At 46.4% G+C, this 27,576-nt stretch overlaps 11 protein-coding genes across 11 annotated transcripts; 5 read left to right on the top strand and 6 right to left on the bottom strand.

Annotated features, from left to right (window-relative positions):
* Positions 1–301: 301 nt before the first annotated feature.
* TrAFT101_008462 (uncharacterized protein) lies at positions 302–2,751 on the bottom strand. Its single transcript, XM_024907964.2, has 4 exons — positions 2,589–2,751; positions 2,306–2,521; positions 1,959–2,225; positions 302–1,881 (listed from the first exon to the last, which is right to left on the bottom strand). The coding sequence occupies exons 2-4, from the start codon at positions 2,498–2,500 to the stop codon at positions 736–738; spliced, it is 1,608 nt and encodes a 535-aa protein (XP_024762121.1). The 5' UTR covers positions 2,501–2,521; positions 2,589–2,751; the 3' UTR covers positions 302–735.
* A 270-nt stretch (positions 2,752–3,021) lies between these two features.
* On the top strand, positions 3,022–5,697 carry TrAFT101_008461 (uncharacterized protein). The gene is made up of 7 exons (XM_066128337.1): positions 3,022–3,625; positions 3,683–3,881; positions 3,979–4,098; positions 4,153–4,302; positions 4,377–4,893; positions 4,959–5,013; positions 5,081–5,697. Exons 1-7 carry the CDS (start codon positions 3,295–3,297, stop codon positions 5,587–5,589), a joined length of 1,881 nt encoding a protein of 626 aa, XP_065984455.1. The 5' UTR covers positions 3,022–3,294; the 3' UTR covers positions 5,590–5,697.
* Positions 5,698–5,932: 235 nt separating this feature from the next.
* On the bottom strand, positions 5,933–7,215 carry TrAFT101_008460 (uncharacterized protein). Its single transcript, XM_024902466.2, has 3 exons — positions 6,885–7,215; positions 6,467–6,813; positions 5,933–6,393 (listed from the first exon to the last, which is right to left on the bottom strand). Exons 1-3 carry the CDS (start codon positions 6,988–6,990, stop codon positions 6,022–6,024), a joined length of 825 nt encoding a protein of 274 aa, XP_024762123.2. The 5' UTR covers positions 6,991–7,215; the 3' UTR covers positions 5,933–6,021.
* A 663-nt stretch (positions 7,216–7,878) lies between these two features.
* On the top strand, positions 7,879–9,808 carry TrAFT101_008459 (uncharacterized protein). Its single transcript, XM_024899891.2, has 2 exons — positions 7,879–8,628; positions 8,693–9,808. Exons 1-2 carry the CDS (start codon positions 8,017–8,019, stop codon positions 9,683–9,685), a joined length of 1,605 nt encoding a protein of 534 aa, XP_024762124.2. The 5' UTR covers positions 7,879–8,016; the 3' UTR covers positions 9,686–9,808.
* A 540-nt stretch (positions 9,809–10,348) lies between these two features.
* TrAFT101_008458 (uncharacterized protein) lies at positions 10,349–12,641 on the top strand. Its single transcript, XM_024910570.2, has 5 exons — positions 10,349–10,883; positions 10,954–11,151; positions 11,231–11,989; positions 12,063–12,145; positions 12,214–12,641. Exons 1-5 carry the CDS (start codon positions 10,522–10,524, stop codon positions 12,282–12,284), a joined length of 1,473 nt encoding a protein of 490 aa, XP_024762125.1. The 5' UTR covers positions 10,349–10,521; the 3' UTR covers positions 12,285–12,641.
* A 684-nt stretch (positions 12,642–13,325) lies between these two features.
* On the top strand, positions 13,326–15,254 carry TrAFT101_008457 (uncharacterized protein). The gene has a single exon (XM_024907965.2). It carries the CDS (start codon positions 13,774–13,776, stop codon positions 14,785–14,787), a length of 1,014 nt encoding a protein of 337 aa, XP_024762126.1. The 5' UTR covers positions 13,326–13,773; the 3' UTR covers positions 14,788–15,254.
* TrAFT101_008456 (uncharacterized protein) lies at positions 15,105–16,968 on the bottom strand. Its single transcript, XM_024899878.2, has 5 exons — positions 16,850–16,968; positions 16,704–16,791; positions 16,488–16,646; positions 16,123–16,426; positions 15,105–16,072 (listed from the first exon to the last, which is right to left on the bottom strand). Exons 1-5 carry the CDS (start codon positions 16,902–16,904, stop codon positions 15,191–15,193), a joined length of 1,488 nt encoding a protein of 495 aa, XP_024762127.1. The 5' UTR covers positions 16,905–16,968; the 3' UTR covers positions 15,105–15,190.
* Positions 16,969–19,463: 2,495 nt separating this feature from the next.
* On the bottom strand, positions 19,464–20,580 carry TrAFT101_008455 (uncharacterized protein). Its single transcript, XM_024899832.2, has one exon. It carries the CDS (start codon positions 20,472–20,474, stop codon positions 19,629–19,631), a length of 846 nt encoding a protein of 281 aa, XP_024762129.1. The 5' UTR covers positions 20,475–20,580; the 3' UTR covers positions 19,464–19,628.
* Positions 20,581–22,919: 2,339 nt separating this feature from the next.
* TrAFT101_008454 (uncharacterized protein) lies at positions 22,920–25,081 on the bottom strand. The gene is made up of 2 exons (XM_024902467.2): positions 24,561–25,081; positions 22,920–24,488 (listed from the first exon to the last, which is right to left on the bottom strand). Exons 1-2 carry the CDS (start codon positions 24,929–24,931, stop codon positions 22,958–22,960), a joined length of 1,902 nt encoding a protein of 633 aa, XP_024762130.1. The 5' UTR covers positions 24,932–25,081; the 3' UTR covers positions 22,920–22,957.
* Positions 25,082–25,167: 86 nt separating this feature from the next.
* TrAFT101_008453 (mitochondrial 54S ribosomal protein uL1m) lies at positions 25,168–26,258 on the top strand. The gene is made up of 2 exons (XM_024901851.2): positions 25,168–25,459; positions 25,519–26,258. The coding sequence occupies exons 1-2, from the start codon at positions 25,221–25,223 to the stop codon at positions 26,180–26,182; spliced, it is 903 nt and encodes a 300-aa protein (XP_024762131.1). The 5' UTR covers positions 25,168–25,220; the 3' UTR covers positions 26,183–26,258.
* Positions 26,115–27,281, bottom strand: TrAFT101_008452 (uncharacterized protein). The gene has a single exon (XM_024902468.2). It carries the CDS (start codon positions 27,199–27,201, stop codon positions 26,305–26,307), a length of 897 nt encoding a protein of 298 aa, XP_024762132.2. The 5' UTR covers positions 27,202–27,281; the 3' UTR covers positions 26,115–26,304.
* Positions 27,282–27,576: the final 295 nt, after the last annotated feature.

The following is a 27,576-nucleotide window of genomic DNA, read 5'->3' as shown; positions in this document are numbered from 1 at the left end:
CTCTGAGACATGTACATGCAGCAATTATTACCATGATGCTGAAGCCGGGCCATGTCACCAAAACTGTAACGCAGTCGACCAGTAAGCAGAGGGCGAAGGATCTGTCAAATGCATGTTGGTAGATAAAAAGCGCGTTCAATATCAGTGCTTTATTCTGACATAATATGGAGGGGATGTGATCTTAAGTATGAGACATAAACAATTTGGCCCCGCAGGTTTTACTCGATTCATGTAGTTGGCCGTAATTCGGCCACTCGATTACATAGCAAAAGGTATAACTTATAAATTTTGTTTAGTGTGTATCACTTCGTACTATTGAATCCATTGGTCCTTACGTGCCGCTGCCTTCTTGATTAACGATGCTTTAATTACCCCAGGTGGGCAAGGTAGGCACAGGTGTAAGTAATCGAGAGAGTTATGCCTTTCTTCCGAAAGTCGAATATGAGGTTCAGAGCCTGCATGACCAACAGGCACACTAACTCGGCACATATCTCCGACCTGCTGTCCACTTATCTACCTAGGCCTATTGCGCCCCTAGTCAGGAAAGGCTCCAGAGATTGGCTTCTCCGGTTGTTAGCTCAGGTTCAATCAGATCTCCCCTGTTCATCCAAATATGTAGTAGAGTTACGGCTAATTGCGCTCCTGCTGCTATTACTATTTTCACAAACCATTTGATCTCAATACATTGATTCAATATTGACTGCACACTCTGCTTTGTATCTGCATCCCTCATCGTCACTTGACCCTCCATCCTTCTAAAGGTATCAGTCTCGCCATAACTCCATCTTTTGGCGTCGCCGAAATGGACCTATTAATCTCCAGTTTTTTATCAGGATCCTCAAGCTCCACCCTAAACCTACCCACCAACACGGCAACCAGGCAGAGCAGTTCCGACTTGGCAAAAGATTGTCCGATACACCCCCTGGGGCCAGCCAAGAACGTCAGGTTTGCCAAGTTGCTATCCGCGCCGCCGCTATTGGCTCGACCGTCGCCAAGCCATCGATCAGGGCTGAATTCTTCGGCATCGGATCCCCAACGATCTTTATCAAGGTTTGTAGCTCCAGGTAGGATTAGCAGCGAAGTACCTTTGGGGATGAAAATCCCCGCCAGGGATGTGTCGATGTTCGCTTCCCGCACAGTCGAAGGCACCGGGGGATAGAATCGCAAGACTTCGTTGCAAAAGGCATTCAGGTAGCTTAGCGAATCGACTTGAGCTGCTATTATGTTAGAAGACGAGGCAAGGTGCGTGCGAATTTCCTCGCGCAACAGAGTCTGCATTTCTGCATGCTTGCCGAGTGCATAAACTGCCCATTGCAGTGAAGCTGCCACTGTCTCATGGCCCGCTACAAGCATAGTTATCATCTGGTCAACCATATTTTCGTCCGAAAAAGCACCACTAGCCATAGCGAGAGATGCAATGTCTTTCTCTTGGGCATCATCTTCAACTCCTTGGGACGTCTCTTTCTTATCCTCCACAATCTGACGCGCATACGCTCTAATATAATTGGCCGCCGCCATGGATTCACGGTTCCACTTTGTCGGCAGTCGAAAGAACGCCTTGAAGCCGATGGTGAGCATGGATATTAAGATGAGTATCCTTGTCCAGGTAGACGGCCTCATTCTCAGTTTATCATACTGTCGGTGAAACTCGGTTGCAGGATCGTGAACCGCGTTGAAATCCCGTCCTATAGCTGCGAGACCGATCATGTCTAGCGTGACTCTGCCTGCCCAATCGCTGATCTGGACCACTGTACCATTTGACCTAATTGGCTTTTGCTTCTCAATCGCGTCGGCCATTTCAACCGCCTTCTCCCAGAAAATTGGATAGAGGTTCTTTATATGGCGATACGAAAAACTGGGGAGGAGGCCTCTGCGTTGCAACTAGCATGACATCGTCAGCTTCATATAACTTTTCATGGGAGATTATTGTATTAGTAAATAGGCAAAGAACCGAGTACCTTGTGCTCGTCACCCTCTGCGAGAAGAATACCATTCCCCGTGAAGCGCAAAAGCTTTAGTCTCAGCGACTCTGGCTTCGGAAACTCATACACTTTGGTAACCAAGATTTCATTGAGAGCCTTGGGTCCCACAACCAGAATTCTTTCAAGATTCCCTGCCATGTAGTATCGCAATAGGCCCTTGTTTGGGATTGTCTTTGTCCACTCTCGAATTCGATCAGTTTCCAAGACCATTGATGTCGAGTTTCCTCTAAACCATGACCTCCCCTACGTCAGAGAATTCGCAGTCAGGAACATTGTGTTATGCTCATTATCAGAAATGATTAAAAAATTTCAGATTCAATTACCTCCGGCGTTGGAATATGTCTCAACGGAGAGAAGTATTCGGGGTATAAAATGCATCGGTAGATGAACTGGCAGAACACTGAAATCGCGACTAACGCCGCAGTCGTCCAAAAGTAGGATTGCTTGATAGAATATTCGGGAGCAAGCCGGATAGAGAACACTGCAGTACCCATAGCCATAATGGTCCACGGTGCCATTTTTAATCAGCCATCCAGCGTCTGGTTATTTATGAGGCCCGGGTCAATACTAATAAGGAGAATACAGAATATAGGAGGATATACATACATGATAAGATATATATTAGACAGCAATTTACAGAAGCCTTCATTCGAACCACTCTGGATTGAAAGCTTTACTGGGGGTTGAACATAATTGAAGAACTTGATCGGGACACCATGCCGTATCACATCCCCAAAGATTATCGTAAATTCATTCGGTAGCTGTACATAAAATAGAATGCCGCTATCTTTGTCAAATTTCCAAGACATATTCCCAAATGATAGGTAACGAGGCGCATAAGTCCCTTCCTCTACTGTACTAGAGTGGAATTACGGCTGACTACAGCTTTAGTCAGGCTATACCACTGTCTATGATGGCAGGATTTGAATCATATTTGCTTAGTTAATGCTTTACTGTCAATATAACAAGTCACAGAAAGGAAGTAAGTCTTAGTCAGTGTATTGTTTCATTAACTAGTGTAGACGCATATACTGCTGATCTGAGTTAGTGGCCTTCTCGAAGCCTAGAACGGAAAGTCCAGGACCCAAGAGTATCTCATAAGTCTTTAATATAGGTAACTACTTGAGCTAGATAATCTAACGATAAACATAAACTTCAACTTGCGAACATAATAGCCAAGCCCATGGCCAAGTCTGGTAACCGCCTGAAAATATAGCATACGCAAAAGAAAAACTCTTAATTCTTTTTTACATCTTAAACCAAGGTGGAACTGCAACAAGACTCATACGAGATTTAGAATTTGCAGCTAAGAATGATGCGCATTTCGCCTGAGTTAATGATGTCCCAGGAGAAGGTATTGCCCAAGGGAGAGGCGTCTGTGACCTCGAGTCCCGACCCTGAAAGCGCAGAAGTCTGTAGATTCGAGTCTCAGGTACCTAGGGCAGAAACGCCTATGACAGAAGTGGATTCAGACTCGTACATGAGTTCCTCAAAGTTAGACTTCGTGGAAACTGCAAACGACTTAACGCCGTCTACCGTTCCCTTGACCAAGCTTCCTCTCTTTCAGCCTAGGTTATCGATCACAAGGGAGGAAGCCTTCGAAATATCTTACCAAAGAGCCCAAGTCTTGAATAGACACTATAGTGAGTATAGATTGTGCGCAATTTTCTCGAATAAAAGCGACGCTGATTCTTTGAAAGGACTTACAATTGAGGATATCATCAACCTCACGCCTAGATTTTTTGATATGCACAGAGACGATATCATTATTAGAGATATCGGGTCACACGCTCTGCTGTCGATCCAGCATAACTTAGCGGCGGGAACTTTGGCACCTTATGCAAAGGAATCCCCACAAGTGGAGCAATTGCTAGAAAGGGTTCTGAAGTTTGAAGTCTCGTAAGTATTTTCTACCAATATATATCAATCACCATTGCCCTTCCGTCTTCAGATCTTGCTACTTTCAATATCTATCTAATACGGTAAAAATCAACAGAGCAGCTTTCATGCTGACGGAAGTCGGCCATGGCCTGGATGCGAAGAATCTGGAAACTGAAGTAAGATTGCAGCCGGATGGTAGCTTCATCCTGCATACCCCTCAGCCTGATGCTGCCAAGTAAGAAGATACCTTTCACTATCCAGGGCCTCCTAATGGCTAATGACTTGATAGGTTTGTGCCGCCATCAATGCCTATAGCAGGGCTTCCACGTATTGCGGTTGTAATGGCGAAACTCATGGTCAATGGTGAGGATTTTGGTATTCGCCCTGTCGTAGTTGCGTTGAGTGATGGATTCCAAATGTGTAAAGGAGTGACCTCACGGTATGCACTCGTTCCTGGATTCTCCAGTCAAAGAAGTTGGAGAAATAGGGTTGAAATACTAACAGTAATCTCAGCTTAATGCCATACATGGGAGGAATTCAGTCACCATACGCCATCACGTCCTTTGATCAGGTTGCTCTGCCACCGACTGCTGTGCTTGGAAGCATGGAGAAACCAGCAGATATGCGCGCCAACTTCTTTCACCAGATCAGCCGTGTCGCTCCAGGAACCCTCGCAATGAGCATGATTATGATTCCTGCGCTCAGGATCGTCACATATATAACAGGCAAATACAGCCTACGTCGCACAGTCGGGGTAGCTAACAAAGAGAGGATCCCAATCATCACCTTCCGCACGCAGCATCAGCCGATTTTGCTTGCATTAGCACAGCTTGCCGTTATGACGCCATTCGCGGATCAATGCATCAAGTGGTTTAAAGACACTACTTCTTTTTCGCCCGAGGTCCGACATGGATTCGCAGTGATCCTCAAAGCTGTATTTATCCAGATGGCTCAGCGCAGCATTCCCGAGTTGGTTGAGCGATGCGGCGCGCAAGGTCTTTTTCAACACAATCAGATATGCGATGCAGATGTGAGTTTTGAATAGATTGATCAGAATGAGTTTAAATAAGAATAATCGCTGACAATAAAAAATAGAACATGGTACGAGCATGCGCTATTTCAGAAGGTGACGCATTGGTTGTTAGTATCCGTAAGTTCAATCGTAGCCTCACAAATTCAACAACATGATTCCTCGTCTAATATATAAGCAATTATAGGTCTCGCGGTGGAACTGTGTCTAGGCAAATACGAGATGCCCAAAGCAACGATGCCCGACTGCCTCTTGGCAAAATATGAAGCTGGTCTAGCCGATGATGCCTGGGAAACCGTGAGCTCTATTCCCGACGACGAGCGTTGGCGAGAATTCAATCGCCTCTTGATACCACGCTGCAGGCCCATTGTTCAGGGCATTGGCCATCGTATGGTATACGAGACTGCAGTTTCGGCCGGCGTTGATGCTGACCTTCTCGCACTATACGAGCTTGGCGCCATCAAAGAGAATTTGGATTGGTACATTGAAAAAGGGTTACTTACAAGGGCAAAATTCCGCCACATGGAAAACAAAGCACTGGATTCACTTGAGCCGCGCTTGGGTGATCTTTTAGATCAGCTCAATATGGATGAATATGTGACGGCTCCTATCATTGAGCAATCCATGTTTGATGAGTTTGTACAAAGCTTGCCCAAGTTTACCGGAAATGCTGAGTTTCCTCTTCTTGTTTCTTAATGCTAAGTGCCAGATATGATATATATTACATAGAAGCTAGCCCCGTTTTTATACTTCATTTTCTCTATGACATTAACGCCATTTCCCTAAAAGTAAGGTCCTGTACAAGAAGTGATATGAAGAAAGGGCCCCGGTAGCACTGTAAACTCATGTACATATAGATAATTATTATTCCTAAATAGCTCATTAGCAGTTTTGAAATCCTAAAACAATTCCACATTCTACCCAGATGAATACGCACATAGAGAGATATCAAATGCCGTCGTAAAGCTCCAGACAGATCTAATCATAACCTACCTTAGGGCCGATAGCTTATGTTTGTAAGCTTAGGCTATCGCTTACCCCAACTAGCTCTCACAGGGCTATAATTAATTTCTAGCAATGTTCAACATATGTTAATAGGCGTCTTCTTCTCTACTTTGGATAGTTTATCTAGGAAAATAAATTAGAGTAAAGCCCCGATGTCCATAACCAGTATGACAGTGCAACAAGCGTCACTGCCGGAACAAACAATTTTCTTAAAATTACACGCAGCAAAATCCACAGGCGTCGGCGACGCCCGGCAAGGAAATCGTTCTTATTGTTGACGTTTGGAAAGGGCACATGAGGGATATCCTTGCCGAGGAAATTGCATAATGGCTCCCATCCCTCCGCGACATTGAAGTTTAATACTCGCCCCGGAGGCACTATCTCGTTTATGCGTTTATAGTGATCGAGGTATGCCTGCCGTTCTCCATTAGGCGCTAGAATGGGTCGCAGAGAATGTTGATACTTGTGATATTTCCACCAGGGTCCAATGACAACCTAAAGGCGTACCATTGCTGTTAGCGCATATGACGTCTGAGAAGGGAAAGACAAATAACGTGTACAAACTTACTGAATCCCAGGAGGCCAGCCAGTCAAAGGCCTTCCATTTCACTGCTGCGTCGACAGACTCCTTCATCGAGCGCTGCCACTTATCGACATCACGGGTGGTGAGAATTATCTTGGCATTGGGATAAGCCTTGATGAGCTCATCTGCCAATAGTGATCCAGGCATGTTGCACGAAACGTTCCATTTACCCATAAACAACTTGTCGAATTCTTTACGGCCGTATGGTTCAGTAGTCTTTTCATATTTGGCCTGTAATGCCTCTGTGTATAAGGGTAATTGATATGGATATTGATCCATCATGCTCGCGTGAAACGGCTTGTAGCCTAGGATTTTGAACGCCGAGAGTATTGCTAACATACAAAGTAGTCAGAGGACTGAAGTTCAATGAGAAAGGGCTTGGTAAGACGAATATCAAGCTCACATAGTGTTCCAGTTCGAGGCATTCCCAACACGAGAACCTCCATCTCGACGCCACCTTTTGGCGCCTCTGGCTTCTGATCGATTAGTCGTGCTGTTGGGACGCCCATTGTGCGATAATTTTCTATGGTTTAAGATAAAGAACAAAATAACAGCAGCAATATTGATGGATTGGCGGCAGCGAAAACGCTTGGTCTTCGTGGGAGAGCTCGGACGTAGAACTAGGACGTAGAATATTGCTGGCTATTCTGCGTGAACCTCCGTGGCTAAAATGATTCAGTTTATGAATGGCTACTCATATCACGCTACATACTACGAGGCGGAAATAAGAGGAAATATGTTCCGTAACCCTCAATCAAAGCTAGGAGCTTCATAGCAGCAATTAACAAGAGCCTAGTGTAATAAGCTCTTCCGTTAGGCCTACCGTTATCATATCGAGCTCTGTGGTCTGACACACGGTGCATATGAGCTACTACTAAAGTGTACGTAAGGCTGTGTTCATCTTGGATAAGTCTACTGTCAGATATGTGGCGTCTAGAATCAAGCCCTCCTTCTTTCAGATAGGATTTCGGGCATTGAGCCGAGTCGGAGTTGTAATTTCTCATGCCGCCGGTGACAAATCGCCGAATAGACCAATCAGATATTGGAGAAAGGCCGGAGACTGCAAATGAGTTGGATGATGATGCGAGTCATACTAAAGCTTGCAAGTAGCATTACCTTGTTGAAATGATGCCTATAGGATCAAATCATCTATCCTTGCGCCACGCCTGGTGGGTTGCAATTAGGCAGCCTGACTAACGACCGGGATCGACTCGGGTTCGGCGGGGGCCGGATTGGCATCTCAAGTTAATCATACGGCGGGCGTGTTTCTAGAACATGCTATTGCCGTTGGTTGGATGATTGGCTGGGCGAGAAGCAATTGAAGATAGGAAGAATGATACAATGTACAAGCAAAGTACGTAATTCCAATTCCTTTAAAAAAGAGATGAAACACTGATTTGCCGGGTTCACGTGACAGCGAAGTCTTCAATGGGAGTTGAGGGCATGTGTCAACCAGTTACGCAAAAATAATCTCATCTGGTAAGGCCCATGTTCTCCTGAACATTCTTTTTGCATAAAACAGCAGTCCATTTGCAATGGAGGCGCAAAGCAAGGCTCAAGAGGGAGTGGCCGATGAGATGGCAATCTCGCACGACGGTGGCGGCAATGGAAAAGGGGCAGACGCGACAAACGCCGAACCTGTCTTCGTACCGGAACAAAGATTGGCAGAAGAGGCTTCAGGAGATACCAATGTGCCGTGGTCGATCTGGTCCTCCAAGCAGAGGAAATTCATCATTCTGACTGCTTCGTTTGCCTCGCTTCTGTCCCCCTTATCTGGCCAAATCTATTTCCCAGCCCTCGATACCATCGCGAAAGACTTGCATGTCTCCAACAGCTTGGTCAATTTGTCCATCACCACCTATCTAATCTTCCAAGCCATTGCGCCGACATTTACTGCCCAGCTGTCGGACTCCCTGGGACGGAGGCCGCTCTATATGGTCTGCTTTATCCTTTACATGGCTGCAAATATCGGATTGGGCGCACAAAACAGCTATGCAGCATTGCTAGTGCTGCGCTGTTTTCAGAGTGCAGGTAGCAGTGGGACAGTCGCGCTGTCTAACGCTGTTGCGACAGATATCACGACTCCTGCCGACCGTGGCCGTTATATAGCATACGCAGCAGCCATCCCTATGCTTGGACCGACACTTGTATGTGGCTTCTAGGCTCGTCATATACCTGTATTTGTGTATCAAAAGCTAACCAAGAATCTAGGGGCCCATCATAGGCGGTCTCCTTGCTCAATATGCTGGGTGGCATTCTGTCTTTTGGTTCTTGTTGGGCCTGACTGGAGCCATCGCCATCCCAATGGCCATCTTCTTCCCTGAAACATGTCGAAAAATCGTCGACGATGGGTCCATCCCCCCTCAGAAATGGAATAGATGCTACACAAACGTCTTGATCGAACGCAAAGCTTTTAAAGAAGGGAAAATTGTGCCATACGAGAAACGTGACGAGTTAACCAAATCTCGCCGCAATCAATTGCCCAATCCCTTCGCAAGCATCATGCTTCTGCTGCGGCGAGAATGTGGCTTTGCCTTGCTCTATGGTGCCATCCTTGCCTGTTCTTTTTACGCCACTCTCTCTCTCATTCCGTCGCAATTCCAAAAGATATATCACTTTAACGAGCTGCAAATTGCATTGTGCTACATCCCTTTCGGAGTGGGCAGCTTGATTGCGGCCTTTAATCGCGGCAGAATGCTCGACTCAAACTTCAAACGCCACGCAACTCGTCTCGGTATTACGGTTGAAAAGAATCGCCATACCGACCTCGCAGGTTTTCCCATCGAGCGCGCAAGATTAGAAGTAGCGCTGCCGACCATTCTCTTGGGCAGCGCATGCATCGTCGGCTTTGGCTGGACGTTACATTACAAGACAAACTTGGCCGGACCACTAATTCTGCTTTTCGTCATTGCATTCTGCCTTTCGGCTTCGCTTAATTGTGTTGCATGCCTCATGCTGGATTTGTATCCGGGCAAGGCGGGCACTGTTTCGGCGTCCAATAACCTGCTACGATGCTTGCTGGGGGCTGGTGCCACTGCTGCCATTGTTCCTTTGATTGAAGCCATTGGTGTCGGCTGGGCAGTCACAATATTCGCTTTCCTGAATATTGTAGCACTACCCTTGTTGTGGTATATCATGAAACAAGGGCCCAGTTGGCGGGACGAGATGTTGCAGAAAAAATTAGAGAAGCAAACCGCTGCTTAACTATGGATTGGGGAAGGAATCATTTTACACATTTTCATTCACGATAATGCGGGAGAATATAGTCCCAACATTTATAATATAGACTACTTAATTAATTGACGCTTATTTAGAAATTGACGCTGCTTGTTTATGTTACAAAATCATAGTTTATCATGATATGCCACCCATATATTTTCCTCCTTTGCCGTAAGCCAAATATGTATCGCGTGTCATATATATATATGATTGAAGCCTATTCAACGAATACACCTCCCTATTTACAGTTGAAGCAGGAGATGATCAGGGAATTTGAACACTCTGGTGCTATGAAACTTTTTTATTTGCTGTTAATAACATAAAGAGCCTGACTCCCGGATTACCCCTGCACATGTAATGTATAGACTTTTTTTTTTTTTCACCTCAGATCACGCATAAAACGTCCAAGGTATTATTTTATGAAATGGCTCCCAGATACTGGCGGTATGTAGTAAATGTAAGGGAGTGGAAGGAATCCAGTAAGGGTCTTACTAAACGTTGCTTGATTGGGAACCCTGACTAAAGGTGGGCAAGTTGGGATACGTACAGGAAAATCCTCCTGCTCAAAACTCCCCCAACTTTTCAGCTTTACTAAATCACCATTTGCGTCTTAGTGACCAGATGTATTTTCAGGGGTATTAATTTTGCCTTGTTTCTTTTTATCCAATTTAATCTGTAGTGCCTTTAGGGGAAATAATAGCCCCTTTTTTCTAGGTCTGAACATACTCGCTTGAAATAAGTTATATGCTCAGTGTATCAACTCTCGGGAGTGACGCCAAGCAGCAAGAAATAACAGCAAATATATCGAGTGCTTATTAAAAATGGATGTCAATAAAAGTCTAAAGTCAGAATCATTTGCCTTGAGCAAATCGCTGTATTCTGCGATCAAGATGTGGAGGAAGTTTTTGTATTCGTCTGCCACCTCTTCCGTGTGGCTCTACCATAAGACCTTGGGACATACAGATATTGGACCTTCAACAGGCACTCTCAGTATTACAGATAATCGCACGGGCAGAAATTACACCATTCCAATCAATAACAATTCTGTCAAGGCCCTCGACTTTATCCAAATAACGTCTGCTGGCTTGGGAACTGAAGTTGCGGACCATTACGACAATAGTCTTCGTATCCTCGACAGAGGATTCTGGAATACGGCATGCACAGAAACATCTATTACACACATGTAAGTCAAAAGCTGTGAGAAATAGTATATGCATCAAATACTGTAAATCCTCATGTTGACCTTTTACTAGTGATGGCAAAGTTGGCTATATGCAATATCGTGACAAGCCGATTGACGAGTTATTTCACCAAAATGACTACGAAGAGGTGATGCATCTTCTTATTTGGGGCACGATTCCTACGAGGGAGCAGAAGATAAATCTTCGCCGTAAGCTGGCTTCACACATGAAAGCACCGCAATCGGTCCAAGACGTGATCAAAGCTTTTCCGTAAGCAATCCCTTTCTCTTTTTTTCCTTCTTCTGGCGCATAGTAGCGTGATGAGTCCGTACTAAATGGCCGCTTCCAGGCGCGATGGATTGACTCATCCTATGCTTCTAGCTGGCATTTCGGCGTTTACATCACTGGATGAGGGAACGATAGCCGTCCACAAGTCGAGCAAACCTCCATATATCGGGAACATGGGCGAGACCGACGACGCCATCATTCGCACGCTGGCGGCTCTTGCTACCACCGTAGCCTTGGTGTACTGCCACAAGCGAGGGCGTGACTGGACGCCCGCAGACCCGGACGAGTCATTCATCGGTAATCTTCTGCTAATGATGGGCCAGACGGAAGAAGGCAGCAGCTCTCCCAACCGCAAGCTTGAGCACTGCTTGGAACGCCTTTGGGTTCTAAATGCTGATCACGGCATGACCAACTCCACAGCCGTCTTTCTCACAGCCGCCTCGACACTACAAGACCCCTTATCGTGCACTGTAGCCGCTGTGGCGTCGGCGTACGGGCCTCTCCATGGCGGCGCCGTCGAAATGGCATACAAAGAATTTGAAAGGATAGGATCTGTTGAAAACGTTCCCAAGCTGATTGCGGAAGTCAAGGCCAAGAAGCGCCGCTTGTTCGGTTACGGACACCGTATTTACAAAGTCAGAGATCCTCGTGGCAAGCTGGTGCTGCAGCTCATGGACGAGTACAAGGATGATGTGCAGAAGAATTCGTTTCTGAGAATCGCCATGGAGATTGATAGAGTTGCCGAAACCGACCATTACTTCACGTCGAGGAATCTCAAGGGAAATGCTGACCTCTACGGCTGCTTTTTGTATACTGCATTGTAAGTTTGCTTCTGCTAGGACAGGTCAGTCTTGTAGATGAGGAAGTGCTAACTCTAGGAACTCAACCATTAGGGGTATCGAAACTGATATCATCTTGGCGCTGTCTTGTCTTTCGCGGTCGCCGGGTGTTATGGCCCACTGGCGAGAAAGCATGGGTAAGGGGCACTTCCTCAATGCTCTCCCCTTTATATCGCGGATGTTTGTGGATTAACTTGCTATCTAGGTCAACCGCCTATGCTGTGGCGGCCGCAGCATATCTTTACCGGCACAGTAGCATCACACGATGACGCCTAACTTCAAGGCCCAGAGATATGGTATATAAATTCCTTGGTGGGGGATTCATGTTAGATCTGTCTCTAATCACTCCTTACTAATCTAATACGCTGTCGTGGCAACGGGATTATTATTATCAATTTCATCGCAAAGAGTAAACATTGACAAACTTCGTGCTAGATTGTTAGTCTAGAGTCTCTCCTCATTCTACAATCAGTAAATGTTCAAGTACCTATCTCAGGTAGCTTACTAGCTACCTTATATAAAGTAAAGACCTAGTAGAATATTTGTCTTTGTTCTTTAGAAATGAGACTTGAGTCAGTGAAATAAGCTACGTATATTCATGTTTCTATCTAAATCGGCAATCTAAAATTTGTGCCCATTATAATATAGCAAAATGTTCGTTTCCACTCAATGCACTGAATGATACATGTATTTAGACAGCAGTACTTTGCGCGCGCACGTACACACCTACAAAGGGAAAAAAAAAATAAATAAATAAATAAATAAAAAAAAAAAGAGCTTGTAAGTCAAAATGCAGTGAATACACATGTAGGTACCCAGTTGCAAGTAGGGAGGCAATACCTTTGCATGGACATTCACTACAGAATCAGTCAAGGTACCCTTTTATTGTTTACCTACAGTAGTACCTCATGTAGGTGGCTAAACAGTACGTCTTGAAAACAAAATGAGAAAAAACTACACTTTTTTTGTTGAGTTAAAGGTTTTGTCTATTAAAATTCTTGCTGCGCTGGCTGTTTATTAATAGCCTATAGCGGCAGAAATATCACAAATTTCACCACGTTGACGAGATTATACATGATTTCGCCACGACGCCCATGTTTACATGTCGCATTAATTAGTACATAAAAAAAGAAAGAAAGAAAAGAAAAGAAAAGAAAAGAAAAGAAAAGAAAAGAAAAGAAAAGAAAAGAAAAGAAAAGAAAAGAAAAGAAAAGAAAAGAAAAGAAAAGAAAAGAAATCAAGAGATCAATATCTAATAATTTTGGTTCGGCAAACCTTATTTGGTACAAACATTAAAGAGCCAGGTACTACACAGATGGCGTCCCTGCGATATTGGGAGAATTACTCTAGTAAAGCTTCATGTACATAAAAGCCTAAAAGACATTTGTTTTTATTCACAAATTCAATAAAAAAGGTTAAAAGTCTTAAAACTATCTCAGTGTACAAAAGACTGAAATAAATATAAGCTACAAGTGACCGAGTTACATGCAATATTTCAGACGAAGTCCTTTGCGGCCCACCAAGCTCAGTTCAAACTCACTTTTGGAGATGGCGTTCCTCACGACTCCATCTGCTGATTTTGAGATTGCTTCTTCTTGTATAAAGTTAGGCCTTCCTTCCCGAACCTCTCCTTTTTTTTTTTTTTTTCTAATCATCTTCCGCCATTCTTCCGACTCGAGTTGCAAGCCTTCACATTGCAACACGTACAAACACCTGGACAACCATCAACCACCAACACTTCATCACCACGTCTTCATCCGCAAAGATGGCGTCCAGTGCTGTACTCCGAGGAAGAATCGAGAAGAAAGGAGGGAGACGAAGCTCCCTCAAAAGCCGACGTTCAGCCCTGCTGAACATGCCAATCGATCTCATCCTTGAGATCACCGACGAACTGTCCCCCGCGGACAAGATTATCTTCGCCACGACCTGCCGAGCAATTCGGAACACCGTCGGTCGCGGCCAATTCCCTTCCGACACATACGAGGACCGACAAGAGCGGTTCGAATACCTGGCCGGTATGTGCCGAGATATGCCCAACCATTGGGTCTGCGAGGAGTGCATGCGGTACCACCGCATCGACACCTCAGATACGTCAGTGCAGAGCCGCCCGACATGCCCACTGGCCGACAGATACGGGCGATACAATCAGCCATTGACCCCGATCCCGGGAGACGAATACGAGCTGGGAAGACGCCACGTCCAGCTGGCGCTGAAATACACCCGGATGGGCGACTCCCTCCTCCCCAGACACCGCCAGTACCTGCGGCGTCTCACGGCTGCGCGGCAGTATTCGCTCTCCTACCCATGGGAGACGAAGCTGATGGTCACCGCCAAGATCATCCCGCGAATCGTCGATGGGCGATTCCTCCTCCGGAGCCTCTGCGAGTATCGGCAATCGTCAAAGCCGGTCACCAGGGAGCTCATCGCCAGCGAGTCCGTGTGCCCGCACCAGCAAGTCTTCCCGCCGCGAGACGACGACTGGAGCAACGATGCCTTCCACCAGAACCTGCGCCAATTCCACAAGGCGGTTAACGACTCATTTGAGACGCCGGGAAAAGAGGTGCACAGCCACTGCCCTCACTGCTTCACCGACTTCTCCGTGACGACCACAACAAAGTGCATCCGGATTTCGGTCTGGATGGACCTGGGCACCGAGAGTTCTCCCCTCGACCCCGCCTGGCGCTCATTTGTACACAGTGCAGACTTGGACCCGATCGACGAAGTCGAATACAATGAGCCTGGTCGAGTCCGCGAGCTCTACAGCAGTGAGGAGGAGTAAGATCGTTGCATGGTTCGCAGGGCAGCAAAAAGGGGGAAGAACTGGACTTGGGTGAGCATCGGAGCCAACAATGGCAGCATTTCGACTCTTGGCGATATACGTGGGACGATATTATCTTCTTCATACTTTATTCTCTTATAATATGAAAAGAGAAGAAAAAAGTAGAAGAAAAGAAAAGAAAAGAAAAGAAAGGAGAGAGACGAAGAAAGAAAGAAGCATTACTTCCCGACCAAAGCAAGCATTCACGACATTATTCATGAACGACTTCAGCTTCTTCTCTACAATTTCAAGTCACGCAAGGCATTATAAATTTGGTTGGCAGTCATTATTATATCATACATCGTGGAGGCAGATAAATACACAATAAAAGGGTTCATCGCAACCTAGGTATATTTTCCTCATCTTAAATAAATCCAAGAACATCGCGCTTCCTGTGTGCCAATACAATCCATTCGTAAATTTCTGAGAAATCGCTAATATCGCTGGCATCCTCTTCTCCCTCAGGTTTGTACTTCTTGAGATTATCTATCGCCCAGACCATCTCCTTTGTGAGCGGCGGCGGAGTTCTTCCCTGTCCGTTCAAAGTAGCCAGGCCAGACCATTTGAAGAACCCCTGTAGCCATTCATGGGTTTCGCCGTTATCCCATGTGATGTCATGAAATTTGCGATGATCTCGGAGCCTCTCCTTCTCTCTTTCTTCTTCCCAGGCTTGCTGTTCGATTAATGGCGGAAGCGGGACTGGGTTGCGATTGGCAAATAGGCGAGCGAGGGCAATGGCTTGATATTCGAAACTTCGGAATGTTAACACGCGGGGCAGTCCCACGATACCCAGATTTGGGAAATCCTGGAAGAAGGTGTGCCAATAGCTCTTGACCAGTTTTCCTTTCTTGTCGTCCCACAGAGGCTGCCCATTCTTCTCGGCGTCCCAGAAGGGATATGATGGCTTATAACCAGTACAGTATATCACTGTATCAATATCGTCCAAGTACGTGCCGTCTTCGAAGAGAATTCTGCCATTAGGCAAGTACTCAGATATAACAGGCTTCCACTCAATTCCTTTGGACGGTAAATCTCCCTCCCACCACGCTTTCGACCTTCTAGATTGGTAAACGGGATGCTGAGCAGTCGACACCAATTCTCGACTTAGATCCGTTCCCGAGGCAGAGTTGCCAATCACAAGCACCCTCTGAGACTTGTAGCTGCTGGCCGATCTATATGTTTTAGAGTGGACTACACGACCAGGGAATTTTTCAATGTATTCATTCAAGCCCTTGACGTTTGGAATCTAAGATGGTCAGCATCCGGGTAAGCAAGCTGCCGGTGAGAGCAACTTACTGTTGGCACAGAATAGTGGCCATTTGCCAGAACCACGGCGTCAAATGTTTCTTCCCACCAGACATCGGCGTCTTGAAGGGCATCGTATTTTCTTAGAGTCAATTTCCACTGATTGGCGCCATTATTTAAGCGGTGTTTAACCTTCAAGACGTCTTCAACCGTGGTGTTGAGCTCCAAGAATGAATCTGTCTTGTGTAGTGCAAAGTAATTCTCTATATATTGACGCGGAATGTGATGTGGAGCAAACGGTCCATATGCAAAACGACAATCTGAAAATGACATGGCAATTTCAGGTACGTTTGTTCTTGCGAGGTCTCTGTTAGCACTTCGCGGCTATATAGTGGCCAAGACACTCGCACACTTACGTCAAGGAATCATAGATAGGCGTTTTGGAAAACCGCTCCTGTTTATTTGGGGGGAGGACGGCAGGGAGGGTTTTAGGAATTGCCAGAGGAGGGTCTAGTTCAGATGGTGTTGCTCCTGGCCGCCCCAGCAGACTGGGCTGAACCGCAGCATCGTATATCCTGAAGCCGTATAAGAATTCCCGTAAGATGCTGCGTTTCAGTGGAAACAATTCTCACCATGTTCCTCCTGCGCTTTCTCTTCTCTCAAAAACACGAATCACATCAAACACTTCTTCGGCTTTCAAAGCTGCCGCCGTTATCGCTCCTGAACGCGAGCATTAGTAATTGTCGTCAGCTTAGATGCTTAGCTCCATTCTAGCTACCTGCAGCTCCAGCCCCGATGACAGCAACGGATTTGATTTGATTCCCTCCTCCCATTGTATCTGAAATATATCAATTGGAAAATAGCTTATATATCCTGGAAAAGAACAAAATGAGGGAGTTTTGAAATGCGAAACTATGAGAATCGTATATATCTTAGGAATCATGTAATTATCACGTGCGGTTGGATGTCGTGATTGACTTGGGTGATGGCACGATGCTAGCTTTGTATGTCAGCTTTCTTTTATCAGCAAATAGGTGCATAAAACGCGTTATCTCAGAGTATCTTGAGAGGCTAGAGAAGTCGCAGTGGAACAATCACGATTATGCACATAGCACGCTGTCCAACCAACCCAGCAAGTAATAAGAGTGCGTTTACCTAAGGATAGGGAGAAATGGTTCAATTAATAAAACTACATTTACCTCCACCTCGGCGGGTGTATTTCCGAATTGTAGATAGAGCTTCATCCTAGTGTGACTTGAGAAGCTCGGAAAACGATGTACAAGTGGATCGATGGCGCAAATCAATGCTCATGGACATTTCGAGGAGATGTCCATTTCGTTACTGCTTTGCGGTAAAATGATTACAATAGCACTTATCAAATCTGCTATCAAGATTTACCGATCCAGGTTATCGGAAATAATCGTTACCCCACAATGTCTCCGCTGTAAGGCACAATCTCAAGCAGTTTAAGCCACCTGAATATTGACTACATGAGGCTTCCGCCATACTTTCCTCGTACCTACAATACATTATGTCAATACACGGCATCCTGCATTGATAATTTCCTACTTATGATTACAAATTATATTTATATTCAGCGTCAAAATTTATGGATTTATGCCTATATAATCGTATATTACTGTATTTTGCTCTCTCAGTGCCAGTGTAAACCTCCCTTCAGGTTAGTCAGAAATGTCTGAATCAGCGTCCCCGCAGCTCCATTAGCAATGGATCTCAGACGCTTGCGCAAAAATCATTTGAATGCCAATATGCACCTAAAATTATAGCCATGTAGGCAAGCTTATCTTTCTTCTCTTTGTTTCTTCGCTTGAATGAAACGAAGTGATCAAAGTGGTGTCTGAAGTCAATACTCTATAGCACTAATAGAAGAGCTTATACCTGGCTACATACCATATTATAAGCCACTGGCTCTGCTTACTCACAACCGCTGCTCCATACATGTGGTCTGGGCACCAATCTCAGAGATGTGAACTCTAATGCCAAGATCATCCATCACCAACGCGTTATTCCTACATCTAGCCTAATATCCTCGCTCTCATCCTGTGACTGGCCATCTGTTGAACATGAAGTTGCCTTCACTGACGCGTTAGCCCCTCATATACACCGCGTTTGTCGCCACACCGTCGCCATGAAAGCCTCTGCCTGTCTTACTGTTGTTATCCCGGCGCTGGCCGCCCAAGCCGCTCGCATAGTCCAATCCAACGACGACGGCTGGGCTGAGCTGTATCTTCGCTCTTTCAATGATGCGTTGAATGAGGCTGGTCATGATGTTGTTCTATCTGCACCAGCAGATAACCAGTCTGGAACCGGTACGTGCTTCTCAATTTTGCCACGACTTATCCTAGCAGCAACTGTAACGACATATACATGTCGCGATGCATACCCCGTACATCACATGCACATATCTCAATATCAGCCAATTGACTGATAATTAACCGGCCAATTGACTCAGGCTCCAGCGATTCACCTCCCATACCCCGAACAGAACCCTGCGAATACAACTCCTGTATCGGCAACGGCAGCACCACTGGTCATAATGATACACGGCCTGACCTTAACTGGGTCAATTCATTTCCCGTAACGGCCATGAAATACGGCATCGACACTTTCGGCCCTCAGCTGTGGAATGGCTCTGCTCCCGAGTTTGCCGTAGCGGGACCCAATGTCGGCACCAATGTCTTCGTCCAACTGCCGTAATATCTCCCAAGTTCGCTCTCAGGCACAGAGAGTTATGAGCTAATTGTGATGTATCAACAGATTCAGCGGCACAGTTTCCGCAGCAGCATATGCCGCTCACGACGCAGGCATCCCCTCAATTGCGTTTTCTGCAGCTTCAACTGGCCGCCTTGCATTTGATACTGATCCAGTGCCTCTTCGGAGTAGCCTCTACGGTCAACTCGCTGCACAGCTGACCAACAAGATTATCTCTTCTGGGACTCCGTATCTCCCTCCGGATGTCTTTCTCAATGTCAATTTCCCTAAAGTTGAAGACAGCTGCGCGGAACTCTCTGACTTTAAATGGGTCCTTACACGGATCAACCCTGGTTTCCTTTCCCCCCAGATGTCAGCTTCTGTGGTGGTGAGCGACTGCCTACCGAGCTATCTGTAATTACACATGGTGGATGTCTTATCTCTGTCAGTGTCGGCAATGCTAAAGATAAAACTACCGCATCGACTAGCAGCCAGGTCGTTGTGCTTGAAAAATTACGCGATATGCTAAGTTGCCTTTCAAGTTCAGTGATGTTGATAGAGACTTCCGATCAGCTCATACTTCAGGACCATAAAGAACATTCACAAAAGATGTACTAGCGACATAATAGTGTTAATAAGTACATATTATATATGAAAACGAGATAGATTGCGGAGAAAGCGTTTACAATCATCATATAGAGTATTTTAACCGCTAGCTATAATGCTGATGATACCTATCAGCGATCAGAAAATGCTTTGTGCAACCGCTTAATTGGTCTGCTTTGCATTATGCATTACGTTATCTCCTATATCTCCTAACCCTTGGTACCTAATATATCTGAATCTTAAGACGGTAGGCCGTTGCGGCTACTAGAAGAACATTCATCGAGATTCCTTTTGATAATCTTTTTGCCGTATAGTAACCAGATAAAGAATCCGTCCAGAACAGCGCCGCCAACTATGTCGCCTAGGGTAACGGGAATCACACTCTGATAAATGAATTTTCCAACCCCAAAGTTTGTGCCATAAAACATTCCAACTGGGACCAGGAAGAAGTTAGCAATGCAGTGCTGGTAACCCAAGGCCACAAATGTCCAAATGGGAATCCAAATTGCGTAAATCTTGGAGACCTTGTCTTGTGCTGAGATGGAAAGGAAAATTGCCAAGCCCACAAGCCAGTTACAACCAACACCTCGGAGAAAATTCGCGGACCACTGCGCGTTGACCCGAGCCTCTGCTTGAGTGACTGCAAAGCTTTGAAGCGCGTTGGTGTTCAGGGTATCTGTCCACCAGCATAAAAAACCAGCCACGAACAGACAGCCAGCCAGATTCATGACATACGATAAGACGAGATTTTGCAATAGATCCCAGAGACTGGTCTTCCGTGCAAATGTGGTCAAGATTAACACAAAGACATTGGCGGTAAACAACTCAGTATTGACAAATACGAGAATAACGAAGCCCGTTGGGAAGGTAAAGCTTGAGATAAGCGTAACGAGAGACGGGTTGGCTGCGCGTAGAGATGAAGCCCCTCCAGCAACAAGTAGGCTGAAAAGGGCACCGAAGGAAAGAAAGGCACCAGCAAGAAACGACTTCAGGAGCAAGTCGGTCCATGACAGCTTAGCTTTTGCTACACCAGACCTAAGGAGTAGAGAAACCGTTTCTTTAGTCGGATCATAGCTGGGATCCATGTTGTCCAATAATTAAGGGAATCTCGCGGAGGAGCCGTGAATTGCTACAAACTCTGTATGATGTGTTCTCTCAGGTGTAAAATTGGAATAAACCATAAAGTCTGACCAACATTCTTGAGGACCTTAATCCTAGAGGCTGAGAGGCAAGAGTTCTAACCGTCTGCACTCTAATAATCGAGATCGTTCATTTTGATTTTGCAAGAGCCCCGGTGCCAATTGTTGCTGACAATAGAACCCAAATACTTGCAGTCAATATGCTCTTAGGAGCCTAGTAGCTTAGGGGCATTTGCAATTTATCATCTGCTTCCTTCGGTACAAAGGGGGACAAGGGAGGATACTAACAGATAATAAACTACAGCAAATCTATAGTTTTCCGCGGAAGTAGCGATCATATGCCGGAGATGATGGATACAAACATTTGCGAGTAGTTTTAGCGTTTTAACTTGATCATACATATGTACTAGCTACTATTTTAAGTTTACATGTAGCTAACTAGGTATAATATGAGCCTATCAATGGACAGTATTACGTGCCCAGATCAAGATGCCGCAAAAAAGCTCAGCTTGGCAGCGGTACAGAATCATACGATATTTTAGCCTATGCATCGGATCGTCGTTAGTAAACAGATTAACCATCACTCTAGAATACAATTGGCTGCAACCGGAGCGCCATGCAACTCTTCCTTGGATTTATCCAATTACAGATAACTTGACTAAGGCTTCCCATATTAACTAGATATGGCTAGTTAACATACAGGCTCCAATGAGTTTACTTGGTTTGGAAGATCGCTTAACCATGAGCCTAAGCTTACTCCCAGAAGATTTAGTCGAATACCTACGCTAGAGGCCATTTATCGAGTGATTGATGCAGCTTAAAAGACATACATATACGAAGGTTGGCTGCAAAAGAAAGGCTCACTGCCGGGTTTTTCTTGTATGTAGAGGAGTTTGGGAGTATCAGAAGCAGACCAGCTCTCATACTCTTTCTACGTCAAATCTGTTTAGAAAAGCCTTTATCTTCTTGCGAGATCTTATGATAGCCGGAGTTGTCGAATTGAAGACTTTATAAACATTCTGTGTTCATTAGTGCCACTTATTTATTGGAAATTTTTAAAACTAGGGCATGGGCTGCTAACCAACGTTTTCTTTCTTTATCACACTCAATATGCAGAAGCTGTTGAAAGAGATTCATAGTCTTGGATTTTGCCGAACTTGTGAGTAGTATTTAGGCATTAGGTTTTCGCTGCTGAAGATGTTTTACAAGTGGAAGAATATAGCCAACGAGTTTATCCACCGATTCGATTACTTCTAATCCATCAATAACGACCAACAGACGCCTTTGCCTTTCAAAATTTGATGCTGTCTTCAACGAACTGAGACGGTCCTAGGATGTTACGCTTTCCAAGGTTATCTTCATGTACTTCAAGCTGGATATATTTACACGGATCATCACTGGGAACACCCGGAGCCCCGCCTCCAACGCCTACCATCAAGCAAAAGGGGATATTTAGAGAGCTGCGCAGCATGCTGGTCGCAGTATTAGCTGCAGCGTTTGTACCTGTTGTCCCCGCTGGAAAACTACACAAGAACAACATTGTGTAGGCCAATTTTTCCCAAAATATAAGTATTCAAATTTCCCTGGGCTTGAGGAAGTCTCGGGAGTTCATAATCTAGCATTGCCACAGATGCTGCCAGTTTCACATCTAAGGCGGCAGTCTAGCTGCCAGATGTAAGGCACTCTGGGATTATCTCGTCCATAGTATGCGTAATAGCTATATTATCAACTCAGTGGTAAGGCTATTTTGAATGAATGGAGTCAACGCAAGTTTACGATCAAACTCCATATATTGAAATGCTCAGGGCTTACTATGGCGATGAACACGTCAAAGCAGTGCATACTTAACTACATGTAGTCTGTTATGGTGCTTGCCCGAATCGACAACAGTTGTGAGCTTTACAATGGCAACGCGTGCGAACTTGGTCAGGAAGAATAGCAAAGGCGATAGGTCAGCCTATGATGTCGCTTAGGATCAGCGGTGATTCTAGACAATGGTGGATCAAGGACACGCTTCTTTGATCACACTCGGCGCATAATATGCGTGAAATATTGAGCTGGACGCCCGTGTGTTACATTAGGCCATCCAATAGATGCGATTTATCCTTAGAGCCATCTGCAGTCATGATTGAGTATTGGCAGATGAGTCGCATAATTACAGAAGCCCGCTAACCATTGGTCGCTGGTCCAGTCTCCATCCGTTGCAGTGCATATTTATCTCAATTTTGGTAATACTCTTAATCAGATCATACCGTATTGCCTCGCAAAACTCAAGTTAAACTCTGTTTGGGTCACAAAGACTATTGCAATAGAGTAGCTCGTTTCCCAGAGTCGTACTACATTGGAAAAAGCAATTCGCGAAAGGGTTTGGCAAGGAATATAGCAGTTCATCTTCCAGTCAGTCATGATTTTTATTTTACTACGCAAAATTATTTAGGCCCAGTTTTTCCGGTGGGAATGCTAAACAGGACAACTCTTGGTCCCTTCAATCCAGCCTCACCGGGTGCCCAGTCGTTCAAGCCCTTGTCCACTCTGTAGAATCCCCGTCGCTCAAGCTGAATAATGTCATCCGCCTTCAGTTCACCAACGCCAGCGTCGCAAACGGCATCCTCCATACTCGCTGTGTTGGGGTTCAGGAAGTCCTCAAAGTTGTCCTCCTCCTCAAGCTTATCCTTGGTCAGGAGATAATCAAACTCCCACAGCTCAGCAGGGACCAGCTTGAAGCCTTCAGCAGACAGCCAAGTAATCTTCTTATCGGTTGTCTTGAAATCTCCCTTCAAGTTAAGGTCAAGCTTCAGGCTTGTGACAGGCTCGGCTGAAGCCGAGAGATCCCTAACAAAGGCGTTGCCCCAGCCCATGAGAGTAATTTCCTCGTCTGCCTTGAAGCTCTTGGCATCGGCCTGGTCGATGTAGAGACTAGGCGAGAAAATCACCTTCTTCAGACCAACACTTGCGTTCTTGGGGTGCTTTGGTCGCTCTTCCACAGTAACGCCAGAGGGAGCCTCAGATCCGGCAACAGTAACCTTGACCAAGTCCTTGCTCAAAAGAGCTGTGAATCGGGGCACAATAGGGTCAATCACCTTCTTGTTGTTGGCCCAGAAAGTAGTCCAGTCCATGTTGACAACATTTCGGCTGGGGCCCTGCTTAATGATGAAGTCGCGCAGCGCTTCAATGGTCATTCCACGTCTTCGGATACCACGGATGGTGGGCATTCGGGGATCATCCCAGCCCCAAACCTTTCCAGCATCAACCAGCTTGGCCAGCTTACGCTTGGACAAGAACGTCTTAACAAAGTTGATTCTGGAGAAGTCCCACATGTGGACTTGACGCAGTGAAAGTGTATCAATGAACCACTGATATTGGGGGTTTCGATCGGTGTACTCCGTGGATCTCAAAGCGTGAGTAACTCCCTCGTGGCTGTCGACCACCGGGCAGGCGAAATCGTACATGGGGTACATCTTCCAAGTCGTGCCGGTACGGTGGTGAGGTGTGTCGACGTTGCATCGGTAAATGACAGGGTCGCGCATGGCCTTGTTGGGGTTGTCGTAAGACACCTTGGCGCGAATGCAGTGTGCTACACCCTCCTGGGAACCGTTCTTCATTTCCTCAAAAATTCGCAGATTCTCCTCAACAGTTCTGTCACGGCGCTTTGAGGGGATGCCGTCCATTCTCTCGCTGCGCATTGTCTCCTGATCAGTATCATCGGCGTACGCCTTGCCCATGGAGATCAACTTCTTGCACATATCGTAGAGGTAGTCGAAGTAGTCGGAGGTGTAGGTCAAGCTGTCAGGCTTGATGCCCATGAGAGCCAAATCGAGGACGATGGCATCCTGGAATTCCTCCTTTTCCTTGTCGGGGTTCGTGTCGTCAAGTCGCAGGCGCATCTGGCCCTTGTAAGCAACATGGCCAAAGTAGTCGCTGAGAAGGGCAGCCTTGGCGTGTCCGATGTGAAGGTAGCCACTAGCAAAAAGGAGTTAGAAAATTTATAAAGAACAAGGACGGCGGGTCGAAGGAGAGGTTTGTGTGTCATACGAAGGCTCGGGAAGGAATCGAGTCACGACGCCTTTGTCAGTATCCTGAAGGGCGAGGTTGTAGTTGGCACCACCCTTGTTGGCCTTGGCCGCAGCTTCGGCCTTGGTGGCTTCCTGGATCTCAGGGTGAGACTGCTCGATGAAAGTGAACCATCGAGTCAAGTTGGGAAGACCATTTCTCCGAATAGCACCAATGGCAACCTTGTTGGCCCTCAGAGTCTGCCAGATCTTGGTCTCGAGCTCTCCCAGAGCGTAGCCCTCAAGATAGGATCGGAGAGTCAGGTGCTTGTCCAGATCCCTCATGAAAGGCTCAATGGTGCGGAAATCGCCGGACAGCTTGCCGGAAACGGCCTCGAGCTCCTCGTGCTTCATCTTGTCGGCTTATTCGGATATCAAAGTCAGATGAAGATGAAGGGAAAGAGGCAGAGCAAGCTTCTGGTGACTCAGGTAATGATTTTTGGCCTCTGGTGGGGACGATGGAGGGGCTGACCGTAGCTGGACGAGGGGCCGTCGGTCGTGCCACACATTTGTTTATCGATAAGCGTGTGTTCAATTTTTAGCCTAATTTCCGAGGCACGACGCAGCAGAATATGGCGAGGTTCTGGCGCAGTCGAAGAAATCCCAGTTTCGAGCTGCGCTCCGATCTCATCCAGCGGCAGAAATGGCACCAATTGATCGATGCTTGGCCTCCGTGGCCAAGCTGACGCTCTCCCAGCCATCAATACGACCGGTCGTGCCGACGATACCCCGATTCCTCGCACCTGCGCTGATTCAGTCCCGACAAGCCTCTGTTATCCGGACAAAGAAGACGACGAAAAAGAAGGCTGTCCCCAAGGACTTTAAGCGACACAACTTGGAGAAGAGGGGATTCCCACAGCACACACTATGCGATGCTATGAGGTAGGTGTTGGGGAGTAATATCTGGTCTATAGAGGCAGATTAGCTAAACCCTTGAGCAGAGTTCTCCGAGCCATCGAGGTCGGCCAACCTCCCGCTACGATCAAGTACGAGATTCACATCAACCTTAAAACGGCTAGGAACGGCCCTGTCATAAAAAACAGCATCAGACTGCCGCATCCCGTTCAGAGCGATTGGCAGATTGCCGTCATATGCCCTGAAGGTAGCGACATCGCGACTGCTGCCACCGCTGCGGGTGCTGTCGCCGTTGGAGAGGAGACCCTCTTCGAAGCTATCCGCCAAGAAAAGATTGATTTCGACCGCCTTATTTGCCACGAGAATAGCGAAAAGGCCCTAAACAAGGCCGGTCTGGGAAGAATTTTGGGTCCCAAGGGTCTGATGCCAAGCAAGAGGATGAAGACGATTGTAAACGATGTGGTGAAGTCGATTCGCGACTCCGCCGGCGCTGCGGATTACCGTGAGAGACAGGGCGTCATTCGAATGGCAATTGGACAGCTTGGCCACACTCCTGATCAGCTCAAGGCCAACATCCAAGCGCTGCTGAAGAAGGTCAAGGCAGAGTGTGCCGAGATCTCGGAGGAAGTTTCAAAAGAAGTTCATGAGGTCATTTTGAGCACAACAAATGGCCCGGCGCTGAGTTTGAATGGCAAGTTGAACGAGGCGGAGAGCACGCTTACAGTCGAAGCACTGTCAGGCGTCATGTAAATCATTAACGACATATATAATGTGTACAATATCCAATTGAATGCAAAAAAAGACAAGGCTAGATGTAACATTTTATCACAGGGTATCATTACGTTTTTTATTTATGGAATTCAATGCAGTAATCATCTGCCGCGAAGAGCTTTGACGGCATCTCCCTGGGCATCAAGGGTTCTATAGACACCAAGATAGCCCATAACCCGGCTCTGGCCTTTTGTTCCAGCTGCTCTAGCTTCCTTTAGGGCATTATTCAAGTCCAGTAGTAGCGTGTTCCGGCACTTCGTCAACCGTGCCCTGAGCTTGGCGACAAAGGCATTGCTGTCATCTAGCTTGCCAATTAGTGCCGTAATCCGGCTACACTCGCGCGCTGAGGCCAAAAGCTTTGAAGGCGGGCTCCCTATCAACCCTTCAACGGTTTCTTCCTCAAACTCTTCGTCATCTTCACTATCATCATCCCATTCCGTGGTCTCTTTCTTCCGAGGTAGGCTATCCAGCGCCAGCGTTTCTTCTAGGGAGGAGAGCCGCTCCGATACTTCTAGCATTGCTCTTCCTTGTTCAATATCTGACCGTATGTCTCGCAACTCGTTGGTAAGCGATTCCGCATCCCTTCTGCGCTCGGAGACCTTTTCCTTCACTTCCTCGACAGCTCTGCGAAAGCCAAGAAGTGAGACTTTGACATCCTCTACCTTTTCATCGCCACCCCGCAGTTCTGAACCGAGTGATAGAAAAGCAGTATAGTTCGAATTGACAAGCTCCAGGAGCTCAGTGCTGATGGTTGCCGTTCGCTCGCGTAGATCTGATCGCAGGTCTTCCAGGGTCTGGTGGCGGTGGGGGAGAGCTGATAGATACGCAGCCGGCTGGAACTCTGTAGCTAAGAAATCGGTGCGTGGGAGTGCGGCCGGGAATGGCAAAGGCAGGTCATCTTCGGTATCTGACGAGTTGGAGGAAGCGAGATTGAAGGGCGACGCATTCTGTCGCCCAGGGCGCGCTGGCAGCGTGAGAGGAAGGGTAAAATCAGCCATGGACGAAGGGAATGGCGCCAATTGAGAATCGAATCGCTGATTAATTAAGCAAATACAAAGATGCACCGCAAAATAGCAACACTCGTGACATCGCCTTGGATAGAGCAAGACACATGTCGATTAGACCATGAAGTGGATAGCTTCCACAAGCTTGATCGCATTGGTGCATAACTCCATTATACGCATATATACCCAAGTTTCAAGGTGAGAGGCCGCATCTCGCGACAACAGCACCATTTGAATGGGAAGATTATTGTTTTGAGATTTCACTTGGTAAACACCACATACTTTAATTCACCACAATTCGTCCATCCGGCAGTTTGTAGGGAAGCAGTTTCAGCCACATCAATCTCTGAGCAGTTTCTAGACCCTCTA

The sequence above is a fragment of the Trichoderma asperellum genome, chromosome 5 (genome assembly GCF_020647865.1).
Source record: "Trichoderma asperellum chromosome 5, complete sequence".
In the NCBI taxonomy this organism is placed as follows: Eukaryota; Fungi; Ascomycota; class Sordariomycetes; order Hypocreales; family Hypocreaceae; genus Trichoderma; species Trichoderma asperellum.
Note: the sequence above shows the minus strand (reverse complement) of the source record. Positions and strands in the feature narration are given on the sequence as shown.